The sequence below is a fragment of the Cervus elaphus genome, chromosome 21, assembly GCF_910594005.1.
Source record: "Cervus elaphus chromosome 21, mCerEla1.1, whole genome shotgun sequence".
In the NCBI taxonomy this organism is placed as follows: Eukaryota; Metazoa; Chordata; class Mammalia; order Artiodactyla; family Cervidae; genus Cervus; species Cervus elaphus.
The window spans coordinates 70,636,995-70,653,591 of NC_057835.1; the positions used below are offsets into that span (position 1 = coordinate 70,636,995).

General features: G+C 37.1%; 1 protein-coding gene across 1 annotated transcript in view; it reads right to left on the reverse strand.

Moving 5' to 3' along the window:
* DPY19L4 (dpy-19 like 4) overlaps positions 1-16,597 on the reverse strand; it is a 63,654-nt gene that overhangs the window by 7,228 nt on the left and 39,829 nt on the right. The window contains exons 14-18 of the mRNA XM_043879840.1: positions 15,241-15,361; positions 9,323-9,379; positions 8,528-8,610; positions 5,568-5,700; positions 1,821-1,979 (exon numbers count right to left, since the gene is read on the reverse strand). Coding sequence (XP_043735775.1) covers positions 1,821-1,979; positions 5,568-5,700; positions 8,528-8,610; positions 9,323-9,379; positions 15,241-15,361 — 553 coding nt within the window. The remainder of the gene's footprint in view (positions 1-1,820; positions 1,980-5,567; positions 5,701-8,527; positions 8,611-9,322; positions 9,380-15,240; positions 15,362-16,597) is intronic.

Consider the following 16,597-nt stretch of genomic DNA (forward strand, 5'->3'; position numbering starts at 1 on the left):
GTTCAGTAAATTCTTGAACTTCCCACTGAGATTGAGAAACCAGCATAGAGTCTTTTCCAATTTTTAAAAGATTTAATCCTAAAATTTAGAAGGCTATGTCCCCATAGTCTATTATCATTCATCTGAAGAATCTTATCAGGGAGCCTACCGAAGCTAAGACATGGACATATATTCTTAATGTACGTTCATATTCTCCTTGTGCAGGACTGACTCAACAGTACGTTTCTGTGACTAATCAGTAAATCCTTTACATTTTCACTTTAATGAGGTTCACTAAGATAGCTTAGCTAGCTCAAAGAGTTTCCTACAATAAAAACACTAAATATCCTAATGCCTTGGAGAGATGTCAGAGAATCAACTTTAAGAATAAAAGAAGAGATTAGCTTTAAGCCTGTGCCTGGAATTACATGAAAGAAGTAACCTGACCTTCAAAATGGAGCAAGAAGGGGTCCAAGAGCAAAATAAAACTCTAGACAGCAATACAGCAGTAATTACTAAATGCGTGCGTGCTCAGTCACTCAGCCGTGTCTGACTCTTTGCGACCCCATGGAGCCTGCCAGGCTCCTCTGTCCATGGGATTTTCAGGCAAGGATACTGGAGTGGGTTGCCATCTCCTACTCTTATTACCAAATACCTGATGTTTAATAAAATTCCATTCTGTCACCAATTAGCCAAAGATCACAGACATCAAGTACCAAGAGAGAAAATTCAAAATACATGCAGCAGAAAACAGAATAAGTTTATAAGATTAAGAGGTCATGAGGTCAATTTCTCTGGACTCTCCTGGCAAGGGCACAGGTTTGGTATGTGGGGAACTAAGATCCCACATGACTCGCAGCATGGCCAAAAAAACCCCCAAAGCAACAAACTAATTTCTCACCTCCAAACTGGTCTGGGATGATTATGACAAAGCTATTAAATTAGGAAGAGACAGAGAAGTCTTGGCTGCAGTCTGAATAGAATATGCAATCTAAGTAAGAATGACCTACTAAACTTTAAGATCCTCCACCCCCAACTTTCCCAGGAGTGAAGGTACCCTTTCTAGTGCCTAATTACCAGATATACAAACACTAATTACTAAACATTGACAAACTCCCCTGTCAAGTCTTAGTTGCCAGGTATATAGTATATACACTTCAGGCTGAGAAGTAACTCAGCATGGTAAAAGAGCAAAATCAATGAAAACTGAAAATACAGTTAAATCCTAACAACTAAAGTAGTTCTGAATACACTAATTTTGTGGATAATAGGGGCTCAATGTACAAGACTATGTTAATTTAATAAACAATTTTTCTAGATATGAACCAAATTATAAGAAATTTCTCAACATAAGAATATAACAAAACAAACAGCTGCTCTTTATATTATAATGTTAAAATAAAATCATAATTCAAAACAAATTATCTTTTGTTCATAAATGTATAACATGTACAAGTACAGGCAACTATTATGAGTCCCGGTATTGATAAAAATTTTTTTTTTTTTGCAAAATTGTCCAACTTTTCTTTCGTACATTGCAAAAACACTTCAAACTACTTTTAATAAGCTTCCGCACTGTTACATCTCTAGAGAAGGAAATGGCAACCCACTCCAGTATTCTTGCCTGGAAATCCCATGGACAGAGGAGCGTGGCGGGCTGCAGTCCACAGGGTTGCAAAAAGTCGGTCACAACTGAGCACATGCATACACTATTACATAATTTTTAATCATATTCTTAGTTAAGTTCCAAAAAATAAAGTTTGAAGATACTATTACAAGTTTAAATAGTCATTTTTCTCAAAAAGAAAAAAATAATTAAAACTTTACAAATGGTTACTTACATGGCCATTTGCAATGTCTAATAAATCTTTAACCCGACAGCCTCTCGTGGTTCCCACTTCATTGCAGATAGCATCTTCTATTATTAGGTAACTAGCCTTGTACGATGTCAGTATTTTATAAATATCCTCAGCAGATCGCTTTGAATAGATTTGATAGATCTGAAAGAAAATAATTAAAACAACAACTTTAAAAGACATTTAAAACTTCTATTTATCAAACACTGAGCATCTACTATGTTCTTAGTACTATCTGTGGAAAATAAAGATATTCACTAAGACTTGATTCCTGTCCTCAATAAGCTTATGTTCATCTGCTCTTGGCTACTTGCATATCTTCTTTAGAGAAATATCCATTCAAGTCCTTTGTCCATTCCTTCAATGCTATTGAGATATAACTGACATACAGTATTGTGTATGAGTTTAAGGTGTACAACATGTTTATTTGATAAGCTCATATGCTGCAAAATAATTTAGCACCATAGCTTTAGCTAATATTTGCATCATGTTACATAATCACCATTTTTTGTGTGTGTGTGGAAAACATCTAAGATCTATTCCCAAAAACTTTCAAATCTACAATACAGTATTAACTTCAATCACCATGCTGTACATTAAATCCCTAGAATTTATTCATCTTATAACTAGAAGTTTGTACTCTTTAACCAGTATCTCCTCATTTCTCGAGGTCTCTCAACCCCTGGCAACCACAACTCTTCTGTTTCTATGAGGTCAGCTTTTTTAGATTCCGTAAGTAAGTGATATCATACAGTATTTGTCTTTTTCTATGACTTACTTCACTTAGCATAATGCCCTCAATGTTTATCTACATTTTTGCAAATGGCCTTTGTCCATTTTTTAATTGGGTGGTCTTTTTATTAGTGAGTTGTAATAGTTCCTTTAATATTTTTATTACCATGTATCAAAGTATTTAATACTCATTTTATACATGAGATAAAGTCAGTGAGGTTAAAAATAATTTGACCCTTGTCACAATACTTAAAGAACAGGCATGCTTAAAACCCATGCCTTGATTACATGGTGTTTTTTCATTATAATTTTGCTGACCTTATTAGATAATAAGCTCTGGATCTTATTACAATAGATAATATATTTTTTTTCAGTTTTTCTGAAATGCTAAACTTGGAAAAGCCATAAAAGTTAGGCCAAAAGTATCAGACTGTCCTGAAAATCCTGAGGTTTGTAATCTAGACTGGACAAGATCCCAGTCTATCTGCAGGATATTCAGCAGCTGCTGACGACATGTTCTGGTTGCTGTCTATTCAGCAACTTCAGGTCCAATATCCACTGACATGCTAGATACTCATTCTGTGGGATACAGAATGTGACTACAACAAGAGGAAGTTTCTCACTCACTTCACCTGCTAAGTAAGTTCATGTGAATGGTTCTATCCTATCCAGTTTATACTTATTTGTGTATTTTATACACAGTTTTATTTATTTTCAAGTCTGGGACAACTGTAACATACTACTGGGGCATGTTAAAAAAAAATGACTTCGATGCAATGGCAATAACATTACTGTTAGACTAGGGTGTGACTTCTCAACCTCGGTGCTATTAACATTTTGGGGCATATAATTCTTTGTTGGGACCAAACAGAGGCCGTTCTGCACACTGAAGGATGTTTAGGCGTTCCCTGGTCTCCACCCTCTAGGTGCCTGTAGAACCCCTTCTCCAGCTATAACAACAGAAAATGTCTCCAGACATTGCCAAGTGTCCTCTGGGGGCACCGTCATTCCAGGTTTGAGAATCATTGGCCTAGGAGATTATACAAAGATTAGTCACATGTTATGAATTATAGATTGTGGTGTCTAATTCAAATGAAATGATATCATTTATGGACTTCAATTTGAATTTTAATTTAAAAACAAATTTATTCAGTACTTTGCTATGTACTAGACACCACAGAGAAAGATGAAGATTTTGGGAAAAAATTGGTTCCTATTCATATAAAACTGAAAACTCTAAAATGTTTAAATTTAACTAGAATGTAATTAGAAGTCTGACCTAATTACATGTGATTCTGAAATTCTATATTAGAATTCAAAAAACAAAATTATTAAAAAACAATCAAAAAATAACAAAGAAAACAAAGACATGTCAGAGTCCGTTGGTTTAAATCCACGAAAAATACAGTTTAGGAAGGAGCTTCCCAGGTGGCACTAGTAGTAAAGAATCTGCCTGCCAATACAGGAGACCTAAGAGATGCAGGTCTGATCCCTGGAGTAGGAAATGGCAACCCACTCCAGTATTCTTGCCTGGAAAAATTCCATGGACAGAGGAGCCTGGCAGGCCCCAGTCCATGGGGCTGCAAAGAGTCGGACATGACAGAGTGACTGAACATAAACTAGGTTTAGGAATACGCTGTGATGTATCTTCTAAGCAGTGCTACCTTTCCAAGTGCAGCGAATATTAATCAGAGGTGACTGTTGTCTCCCAGATGAATCACTCCCAGGTAGACCTCCCCATCTCTGACCTCTCCCTCGCTTCAGCTGTTCTGTAACCTTAATAACTCCTAAGCATTCCTAGGTTTATACAAGGTCTTTGATAACTCCCAAATGCCTTGAAGGGTAAGTCTAAATACTTAAGTATGACCTTCCAGGTCCTTCAGAATTTGGCCTCTTATTTTCTAGTTTCATGGCCAAACAAATTTCATGGCTCTTGGGACTTTTTCAATCTGGAATCACTGTATTCTTTTGCCAAACAAGTAAGTCATCCTTCAAATCTGTGATCAAAGGAATGCCCCTTATGAAGACTTGGATTTTTGTAGGCAGAACTGACTTGCTTCTGCTTTTGAACTCCTCTCTGTGCTTTCTGTGATTATATGTGAATGTGTGTGTACACAAAGAATTATAATATTAATAGTACATAATTATAATAATAGCTAACATTTAAATTTTACTGTTTCAGACAGAGTGTATTATCTTATTTAATTCTCCTAAGTAGAATTAGGGTCAGAACTATTATTTCCAGATTCAGAAACTTGCTCAAGGTCACAAGCTAGTACCTGGCAGAGGTATCATTTGAGTCCAGATACTCTAATTCTAGAGTCTGGACTCTTAGAGTCTAACCTCTGTATTACAGTCTAACTTCTATGCTGCTATACTTTCTACTTAGCATAGAGTATACTTTAAAACTATACGAAATTCTCTCCAATTGAAAAACACAATATTTAGAACTCAGGTTCAATTGGTCATTACTTCAGATATGAAGTTACATTTACATCTAAACCAAACATTCAAAATTATAAATTCTCTGAAAGAGAAGCAATTAGATACCATACAAATGTTACACATACTAAGTTATTAACAATAGCCCATACTGAAAACTAAATCAGTGCTTTATAAGCAATAATAGAATTTTGGCTTAGAAATACAAAGTGTATAAAGACATTAACTGAAAGCCTTCCTTCAATAATTTGAGAACAATGATATTCTTAAAGATGTTTCCCTTTGTAAACTATTACACATTAGTCCCTTGGAGCCTTGTGGGAAATGAAATGTTTCTCCTAGAAACATATCAATACTTTTCATAAAAGAACTTCATATTCTAATGTTGGTCCCTCTTGGTTAAATGTACCATACAGCTTTTTAAAAAATTAAAACTAATTAAGTCTTCTGAAATTGTCTGGATTTTCCTAGCTAACCCAAGGAACATATACATCATTATAAAACTATACTAAAACGTCTTATAAAAAAGATCCCAATGTAGAATATAAAATGCCTTACATTTTCATTTCTCTTGAGAAGATCATCATCATTGTAAAGAGGCAAGCTTGTCACCATCCATCCGGTGCATAATTTAATCACACCCATTAATTGTGGACTTCCTGCAAACACAGCTGCAACTGGAGCTTGCCTTCTGCAAAGAACCACAAAGATTCACACACTGAAAAGGTAAGTATACTATTTAGTTTACCAATCTGTATCAATTCTGAAATACCAAGCAACTTAAAATGGATTGTATACTTAAGTTTTAATGTCAGTTTTAATTTCATTTCATTTTTTGATTCATTAAAAAAAATGAGCAGCTATTATGTGTCAGAAATTGTTTAAAAAGAGAAGTGGGAGGACAAGGTCACTGCTTTCAAGACAGAGCAGGGGAGAGGATAAATACATCTATTGCCATCTAGGTCACGTGGCAATAATGCAGGGTAATGCAACAGTGACAGTTCAATGGTGATGCTGTGAATTCTCAAATTCATCTTTGGCAAATACTAACCACCATAACCCAGCTCCTTCCAGATGCACCTATCCTCCTGCTCCTTCCCTGCCTTTACCCGTGTGTCTGGCTCCAGTTAACACATGAAGGACTTCTCTCCTCTAAATCGTAATTCCAAAGTCCCAGATGGATGCCCCTCACAAGACAGATCCCAAAGGGCTGCTCTAATGTCCCGACTTATTTATTCCCTCCCTGTATTCAACAATCAGCTTCCACCTACTGTATAAAACTCTGAAAGTAAAGAGGACACAGCCAGTGTCCTCAAGGAGCACCTGGTAATGGGGAAACAAAAATGAAACAGAAAAATCACATCACAGTAACATAAACGCTCAATCATTTGATGTAAAAGGTCCAATGTTTAGGCCTTTGCTGTTTTTAAAAATATTGTGGTAAATCATACATGTTAATATGACTCTTTTTTTTTTTTACTTACTCTTTTGTTAACAACAGAAGGCTATACAGTCAGTGTTCCACAAAGGTAAATACAATTCACAAAAAAATATTAACGGGCAGTAGTTAAGGATGATCTAAAATAATAATCTTTATACATACAAGAGGTGTCGTCATAATAATGAGACCTTACATATAAGACCTATTCTCACTTTCAAACTGTGGTGCTGGAGAAGCTCTTCAGAGTCCCCTGGGCTGCAAGGAGATGAAACTAGTCAAGCCTAAAGGAAATCAACCCTGAATATTCACTGAAGGACTGATGCTGAAGCTCCAATACTTTGGCCATGAGCTAAGAGCCTGAAAAGACCCTGATGCTGGGAAAGTTGAGGGCAAGAGGAGAATAGTGTGACAGAGGATGAGATGGTTGGATGGCATTACTGACTCAACGGACATGAGTTTGAGGAAACTCAGGGAGATAGTGATGGACAGAGAAGCCTGGCGTGCTGCAGTCCATAGGGTCGCAAAAAGTTGGACACGACTTAGCAGCTGAACAACAATTCTCACTTCTATTCACCTATTCTATAAAATTAATTCTTCATTTCTAGAAACAGTTTCAATCTTTTTCTCCGTTTTATCCTGATCTTTTTCTGATAGTATTTTGTTCCTTTTTCAAGTATTAATTTCCTTATCTATATGTTTAAAATTTTTCATACTTTTTATCAGTCTCTATTCGTGGGGTAGACTGGTTGAAAAAAATGGTTGCAATGATTCTTTCCCCATAGTTATGCTCTTGGAGGAAACTCTAGTTTCCATCATGTGACTTGCTTTGGCCAATAGGACATTAGCAAACACAACGTGAGCAGACTTAAAACATGCTGCTCTAGGGAGCTCTACAACCACCATCTTGTGAATCAGCCCAGTCTCACCTGGGCTGGATGATGAGAAGTGGCTAAGTCAATTCCATGCCCTCAGCTGACACTACCCAGCCACAGACACGTGAGAGGGGCCAGGCCAGACTAACCAATTCCACATGAGCTGGCCCAGACCAGAAGCCTACCTATTGCTTCCACTCAGTTGATCACGGAAGTGGTGCAAAATAACAAATGTTTATTGCTTGTAAGTCACCAACTTTTATGAGAGTCCACTGTGCCACAAAACCTGACACAAATTTTACTATCAGAAATTGCTAGAGGTCTAGTTCTATTGCTTATCATAAATGACAGCAATATGTCTTGCTGTGTCGAAGTGTTTCTTCATGTGTTTTGTAACTTTAGAACTTATCTCCATGAAGCTTTATTTGTGAAATCCTGGGTAGCCTGGGTTGAGGATTTTATTAGGCACTCCAGACCATCCCAGAAATATTTTGATGCTAATTTCTTGATACAGGGTTCCCTGGATTAAACAAGTATAATTTCAAGCTACAGACATGTGAATTCAGATGGACCGCTACAAATTCAGAGGAAACACTTTATTTTTGACCAAGAGCTGAGGCCAAGGAAGACATGCTTTCTTACCATCTTTTTCTACCACTTGCTGGATATTTTGAGTTCATCCCTTCACTGACAGTATGACCCTCTGAGGATCCCTTGGTTCTGTATGTATTAATATGTTAGGGGACGGAATAGGGTGTTTCAATTACAATTCCCCACTTGCATAGGTCCAAGAGCACATCTCCTGTCACCTTAAAATCTGCATGAGTATCAAAATTAAAAATGTTGTTAACTTTGGTTATCAACACTAGAAACCCACCGTTCATTCACCTCCAACCCTGGTTAAAAGAAGCATCTCTTGACTATCTAAATAAAAGGACATTGATTCCTTTTTATTCCACATTTCTAGATGCTTAATAGCTAGAGCTTCACATCTCAACTTATCAATACTGTACTTTTGATGGAAACGAGTTCAATTAGAAAATTAGAATTATATGTCTAATTAAAAAACTGTCCCTAAAAATATAGGGTAAAATTCCTGAGTTTCATGGAAAAAGGATTACCTTATTATTCCCCCTGAATCTATTAAATAGCATGCAACGATTAATTAATAGCTTAACAATAATCTCAGGTAATTCAGTTCTTACTTTATCCAGGTCATAAGTTCCACCGTATCTGGGTCATAAAATTCTTGTAGTTCCATTAGTTCTGTCATTAATCTTGGAAAAAACTAAAATACAAAACAAAATCCCCGAAACCTGTGTGTAAGTATTTAGAAAGTTTGAAGCTTTTTCAAAGTATTTCCAAAGACTAAGAGGCCTACTTGTGACAAACAATATTACAACACTGTTCTCACAGAAAAAAGGGCACAGAGCACTTTACTTTCTCTTAGTTTCTTGTTCACTCTTCTCAGTCCAAATAATCTACCGTTTGGTTAATTTACTACCTATACTCAATACATAATTTTAGCTTCACCAATTAATCATCAGTTGTATCTTTCATGCACATCACACTGAAAAAATAAGTAAACAAATAAATTTCAGGTTAAGTCAAATAATTCACAGGTTTACTGGCAATTAATTTCATGTCACATTATGGTAAGGTAAAGAGTTTATATTACTTTGTAAATATTTAAATTTTGGGGTTGCCAAAATGCTTTTTACTCTTTACTAGTAAATACTATTTATTCAGCTATTTCCTTTGTCAATTGTTAATAGTCTAACAATATTAGACTATAGAAAATTGCATCAGATGGCACTCTAAAAATGTTTTAACTCTTCTATCATGGTCCTATTGGTAGAAAATTCAGTATTATTTAGTATATCACATTTTATTTTGTTAAAATACTGTCCCAATATAAGTATCCTACACACACATAAAAATTTATCACTACCTTATAAACAACATATATTTTAACCTTATGAAAAATCTAACTTTCTTACCTCTTTCCATAAGCTGAGACCTATTATAGTGGGCACAGCCATGCTCAAAATAAGAGCCTAAAATGTTAAAGCAAAAAGGGTTATGGATAAATACACTTCAGAATATACTTCAGAGGTACTAGACAATGACTCTGTGACCAATCAAATATTCTTACAGTTATAACAATTTCAGAGAAACTGGGAGTCAGCATGGAACCTAGTTCATAGAGTAAGATGGTGACGACTACTGGTGGCTCAGACGGTAAAGCCTCCGCCCGCAGTGCAGGAGGCCCGGGTTCCATCCCTGGGTCGGGAAGATCCCCTGGAGAAGGGAATGGCAACCCACTCCAGCAATCCTGCCTGAAGAGTTCCATGGACAGAGGAGCCTGGTGGGCTACAGTCCATGGGTCACAAAGAGTCGGACACAACTGAATGACTACCACATAAACAATGGATTTAAGATATAACAAGCTGGACGTAAAGTGAGACATACATATTTACTGTATAAATTTAAGGCAGAACATAATGCTCATCACAACATTTCAAATAGCAAGTGAGTATCTGATTTTCCCAGGAATCTAACTTAGGAAGTTTACAAAAAACACTGGATTGTAAATAAATAAACAGCTATGTGAATAGCTAACAGCAGCAAAAAGACAATGAATTAACACAGGAAAAACAGTCAGTACATACCAGTATGTGTGTGTGCTCAGTCGTGTCCAAGTCTTTGCAACCCCATGGACTGTAGCTCGCCAGGCTCCTCTGTCCATGGAATTTTCCAGGCAAGAATACTGGAGTGGGTTGCCATTTCCTTCTCCAGGGCATTTTCCTGACCCAGGGATTGAACTTGCATCTTCTATGTCTCTAGCCTGCACTGGCAGGCTGGTTCTTTAATACCAGTATACTACTATGCTAAGAATATATAAATTCCTCTGGAAAAAGGTTTGCAAAATACAAGAAGACTATTATTAGAGATAATAATTTATCAGCTTTCCGCCAAAACCTGTTCTTCGTACTCTCCCATGGCAACTGGTGACCCCACAACCTAGTCATTCAAATGCCAAACCTAGGAAACATCTATGATTTCTCCCTATTCTTCATTCATCCATACTTTATGAAGCACCAAATCTTCTATTTTTTTCACTTCAGTATAGAACAGTATTAATTAAATGGGCTTTGGAGCTAGAAGAACTCCAAAGTGGGTGTGAATCATGATTTTATTACACTTATAATTTATACGATATTGGGCAAGTTAATTCATCACTTTAAGCCTTCGTGTCCTTGTCTATAAAATACAGATAATGAAACTTGCCAACAAGGTCTTCGTAAGCTTTGAATAGCCTATGAAATGCTTCAAACAGTACCTGACACATAGTAAGCTCTCATCGCTTCCTCCTCCATGGCCTGTACCTGGTTTAAGGAGGTTCAACCTCCTTCCTGGTTCAAGTCTATCACCCTTAAGCCTATTCTTCACGGAACTTTAAGGGTGGGCTGACAGAAAAGGTAAGGCTGACTTTCTCCCACCTCTGCATAAATATGTCAATGTGTTCTGAATGCCTGTAGGATAACACCAAGTTCAGCAGAACACTCAAAAGACCTCACTGACCTTACCCTCCTTGATTCCTCCAGTCTCATTTCTTCACCCTTACCTCACATTTTATGTGCCAACAAAATTAAATGTATCATGCTTTTTCTTTGCCTCTGATTTTACTCCCTTTGCATATATCATGTACTTTGCAACCGGTGTTTCTTCCCTCTACCATGAATACCGCTTTTACCCTCATCTTTCAAACCTCAGAACTGAAGTCCTCTTTTAGGGATTAAAAAAAAAACTGAATTAAGCAGGCCTTCTCTGTTCCAACAGCACCCTATTAATACTTCTTATTATCTCTTTTTATGACCAGGAAATGGTAATCCACTTAATGAAATTAACCTTTTTTTTTTTTTTTTTTTTACAGTAGATAAAAGTTTTATTAGACTGCAGAATGTTGTTTCATGGAAATTAAGAAAAACATGTTTCACACAAGACATTTTGCCATGAAGTGAAGTGAAGTTGCTCAGTCGTGTCCGACTCTTTGCGACCCCATGGACTGTAGCCTACTAGGCTCCTTGGTCCATGGGATTTTCCAGGCAAGAGTACTGGAGTGGGTTGCCATTTCCCTCTCCTGAAATTAACCTTTTTTAACTATACTGCACACTATGCGAAATCTTAGTCCCCCAACCAGCAATCAAACCCATGCCCCCAACAGTGAAAGCTTGGGGTCCTAACCACTGAACCACCAGGGAAGGCCCCAAATCATGTTTTATCTTTTTATTTCAAGCACATTATTCATAGCAGGTGATTGTGGTTTTCACACAATCACAGAAAACTAATCTAATCACATGGACCACAGCCCTGTCTAACTCAATGAACCTATGAGCCAGGCTGTGTAGGGCCACCCAAGACAGACGGGTCATGGTGGAGAGTTCTGACAAAACGTGGTCCACTGGAGAAGGGAATGGCAAACCAATTCAGTATTCTTGCCTTGAGAACTCCATGAACAGTATGAAAAGGCAAAAAGACAGGACACTGAAAGATGAACTCCCCAGGCCGGTAGGTGCCCAATATGCTACTGGAGATCAGTGGAGAAGTAACTCCAGAAAGAATGAAGAGATGGAGCCAAAGTAAAACCAACACGCAGTTGTGGATGTGACTGGTGATGGAAGCAAGGTCCGATGCTGTAAAGAGCAATACTGCATAAGAAACTGAAATGTTAGGTCCATGAATCAAGGCAAATTGGAAGTGGTCAAACAGGAGATGGCAAGAGTGAACATCAACATTTTAGGAATCAGCGAACTAAAATGAACTGGAATGGATGAATTTAACTCAGATGACCATTGTATCTACTCCTGTGGGCAAGAATTGCTTAGAAGAAATGGAGTAGCCATCATAGTCAACAAAAGAGTCCAAAATGCAGTACTTGGATGCAATCTCAAAAACGACAGAATGATTTCTGTTCATTTTCAATGCAAACCATTCAATATCACGGTAATCCAAGTCTATGCCCCAACCAGTAATGCTGAAGAAGCTGACGTTGAACAGTTTTATCAAGACCTACAAGACCTTCTAGACTTAACACCCAAAAAAGATGTCCTTTTCATTATAGGGGACTGGAATGCAAAAACAGGAAGTCAAGAAACACCTGAAGTAACAGGCAAATTTGGCCTTGGCGTACAGAATGAAAAAGGGAAAAGGCTAATAGAGTTTTGCCAAGAGAACGCACTGGTCATAGCAAACACCTTCTTCCAACAACACAAGAGAAGACTCTATACATGGACATCACCAGATGGTCAACACTGAAATCAGATTGATTATATTCTTTGCAGCCAAAGATGGAGAAGCTCTATATAATCAGCAAAAACAAGACCAGGAGCTGACTGTGGCTCAGATCATGAACTCCTTATTGCTGAATTCAAATTTAAATTGAAGAAAGTAGGGAAAACCACCAGACCATTCAGGTATGACCTAAATCAAATCCCTAACAATTATACAGTAGAAGTGAGAAACAGACTTAAGGGACTGGATCTGATAGACAAAGAGTGCCTAATGAACTATGTATGGACAGAGGTTCGTGACACTGTACAGGAGACAGGGAGCAAGACCATCCCCAAGAAAAAGAAATGCAAAAAAATTAAAATGGCTGTCTGAGGAGGCCTTACAAATAGCTGTGAAAAGAAGAGAAGCAAAAACCAAAGGAGGAAAGGAAAGATATACCCATTTGAATGCAGAGTTCCAAAGAACTGCAGAGAGAGATAAGAAAGCCTTCCTCAGTGATTAGTGCAAAGAAATAAAGGAAAACAGCAGAATGGGAAAGACTAGAGATCACTTCAAGAAAATTAGAGATACCAAGGGAACATTTCATGCAATGATGGGCTCAATAAAGGACAGAAATGGTATGGACCTAATAGAAGCAGAAGATTGAAAAGAGGTAGCAAGAATACACAAGAGCTATACAAAAAAGATCTTCATGACCCAGATAATCACAATGGTGTGATCACTCACCTAGAACCAGACATCCTGGAAGTCTGGTGAAGTCTATGTGAAGCTATGTGAAGTCAAGTGGGCCTTAGGAAGCATCACTACAAACAAAGCTAGTGGAAGTGATGGAATTCCAGTTGAGCTATTTCAAATCCTAAAAGATCATGCTGTGAAAGTGCTGCACTCAATGTGCCAGCAAATGTGGAAAACTCAGCAGTGGCCACAGGACTGGAAAAGGTCAGTTTCATTACAATCCCTAAGAAAGGCAATGCCAAAGAGTGCTCAAACTACTACACAACTGCACTCATCTCACACACTAGTAAAGTAATGTTCAAAATTCTCCAAGCCAGGCTTCAACAATATGTGAACCATGAACTTCCAGATGTTCAAGCTGGTTTTAGAAAAGGCAAAGGAACCAGAGATCAAACTGCCAACATCTGATGGATCATTGGAAAAGCAAGAGAGTTCCAGAAAAACATCTATTTCTGCTCTATTGACTATGCCAAAGCCTTTCACTGTGTGGATCACAATAAACTCTGGAAAATTCTGAAAGAGATCAGAATACCACACCACCTGACCTGCCTCCTGAGAAATGTGTATGCAGGTCAGGAAGCAACAGTTAGAACTGAACATGGAACAACGGACTGGTTCAAAGTTGTGAAAGGAGTACATCAAGGCTGTATATTGTCACCCTGCTTATTTAACTTAAATGCAGAGTACATCAATGAGAAACGCTGGGCTAGATGAAGCACAAGCTGCAATCAAGATTGCCGGGAGAAATATCAATAATTTCAGATATGCAGATGACACCACCCTTATGGCAAAAGCGAAGAAATACTAAAGAGCCTTTTAATGAAGGTGAAAGAAAAGAGTGAAAAAGTTGGCTTAAAGCTCAACATTCAGAAAACAAAGATCATGGCATCTGGTCCCACTACTTCATGGCAAATAGATAGAGAAACAGTGGAAATAGTGGCAGACTTTATTTTTGGGAGTTCCAAAATCACTGCAGATGGTGACTGTAGCCATGAAATTAAAAGACACTTACTCCTTGGAAGAAAAGTTACGACCAACCTAGGTAGCATATTAAAAAGCAGAGACATTACTTTACCAACAAAGGTTCGTTTAGTAAAGGCTGTGGTTTTTCCAGTGGTCATGTATGGATGTGAGAGTTGGACTATAAAGATAGTTGAGCGCCAAAGAATTGATGTTTTTGAACTGTGGTGTTGGAGAAGACTCTTGAGAGTCCCTTGGACTGCAAGGAGAGCCAACCAGTCCATCCTAAAGGAATCAATCCTGAGTTCGTTGGAAGGACTGATGCTGAAGCTGAAACTCCAATACTTTGGCCACCAGATGCAAAGAACTGACTCATCTGAAAAGACCCTGATGCTGGGAAAGATTGAAGGCAGGAGCAGAAGGAGACAACAGAGGATGAGATGGTTGGATGGCATCACCGACTCAATGGACATGAGTTTGAGTAAACTGTGGGAGTTGGTGATAGGACAGGGAAGCCTGGCGTGCTGCAGTCCATGGGGTCGCAAAGAGTCAGACAAGACTGAGTGACTAAACTGAACTGAACTGATTCATAGCAGGTACAGTGTAAACGTTCCATTCACACTGAAAACATACCATAGTTCTAAGTCAAACCAAGAAAAATGTTATAAAACTTAATTTTTGATAGCCTCTCAAATTATTGATTCACTTAATTTTTTTTACCTTCTATTTTTTAAGGATTTTGCATTGAAACACACTACTTTTATAATCAGAAATTATGGAAAAAATATTTTCCTCAGAATCTCTTTCTCTTTTTCTCTACCTATAAATCATAAAATGATTTACTCATGCTATTTCAATTATATTCAACATGATTTCCATTAATATACTTGAAAGAGAAACAAGAACTTAACACAAAATAATGACTCACCAACAACACTGGGTGTACAGTTCGTAATCGAAGCCACTTGAAAAGTGTCATCCAAAGTTCAGGAGAACATACACCAAATGCTGCTAACATGCACACATAAGGAGTCCACAGGTATTTCAAGCTGGAAAAGACAAAAAAGAGTCATACATTAGCTATTCTATGAACATCATTATTATATGATTTCTCTATTCTGAGTTGTTTCCTAACATTCATGAAAACACCACAATGTTAAGGGAGAGTGAAAAAGCTTACCCTCTAATTTTCAGTGACAGATAGTTACTTCTTAAATAATCAAGAGACATGTGGGTTACTAAAATGAGGATTAGGCATTAATATAGATGAGGTGTAGTAAAACTGTACTCTTGGAGAGAATATAAACTGTTTCTCCTTTTCAGAAGGCAATTTGGCAGAACCTATAAAAATTTTAAATAGCACAAGACAATGCTATTTCTAGTAATCTAGCTTACAGATATAATAGCATAAATATTAAAAATATGTTGTTTTAATTACAAAATAAATAGAAACCTAACTATCCTTTAATAGGTACTGATTAAACAAATCCTTATGAAAAACAAAAAAGCAAACTGCAAAATCTTACGTATATTGTTACCCTAGTTTTTTGGTGACTTTTTCCCCCTAATGTACCTATATACAGTATAGTTAAAAGATAACATCTAGAAAGATACGGCTGACAGTTGTGGCCTTTGAGGAGTGAGATGGAAGGATTTTAATTTTTTACTTCATACATTTCTACACTGTGTTTGTTACATGGTCTGAAGTGTATTACTTTTGAGATTAACTTTTTAAAAGCAGAATTGAAAAACTGGGGCTCTTAACTTAAAAAGATTAAAATTCCAGGTGTACAGAAAAATCAACTTGTATAAATAAAAGACAGAACATTACTGTAAGTTGTAACTTGTAGCTGTAAGAGTTGATGGTAAAAGCTGAAGACAGAAGAGGAAGAGTGAGAAAAATTTGTGGATGCATTGCTTCACACAGATTAACAAAGAAAAACAACATCTAAAAGGATAACTTTTGTAGTTAATACTAAGAAAACAAAAAGACCTTTCCAAGCAATATTCTTTGATGACAAACTCTACAGAGACTAGAAGAATATGAGGCCAGAGTATAAATGTGAACTATTTTGGTTTTATAAAATTAGGAAAGTTATGAAATGGGGAAAGCAAAGTAACATTCATTCATCTGATAAGTTATTGATCATGCACTTTCATGCACTTCAGGGTGACCAAAGTACTACAGAGGAAAAAGACAAGACGTGGCTACAGCTCTCAAGGAGGTCTTTATCAAGATGGAATAAAACTGAACACACGCATTTCCTGCATGCATGCTTGGCTGT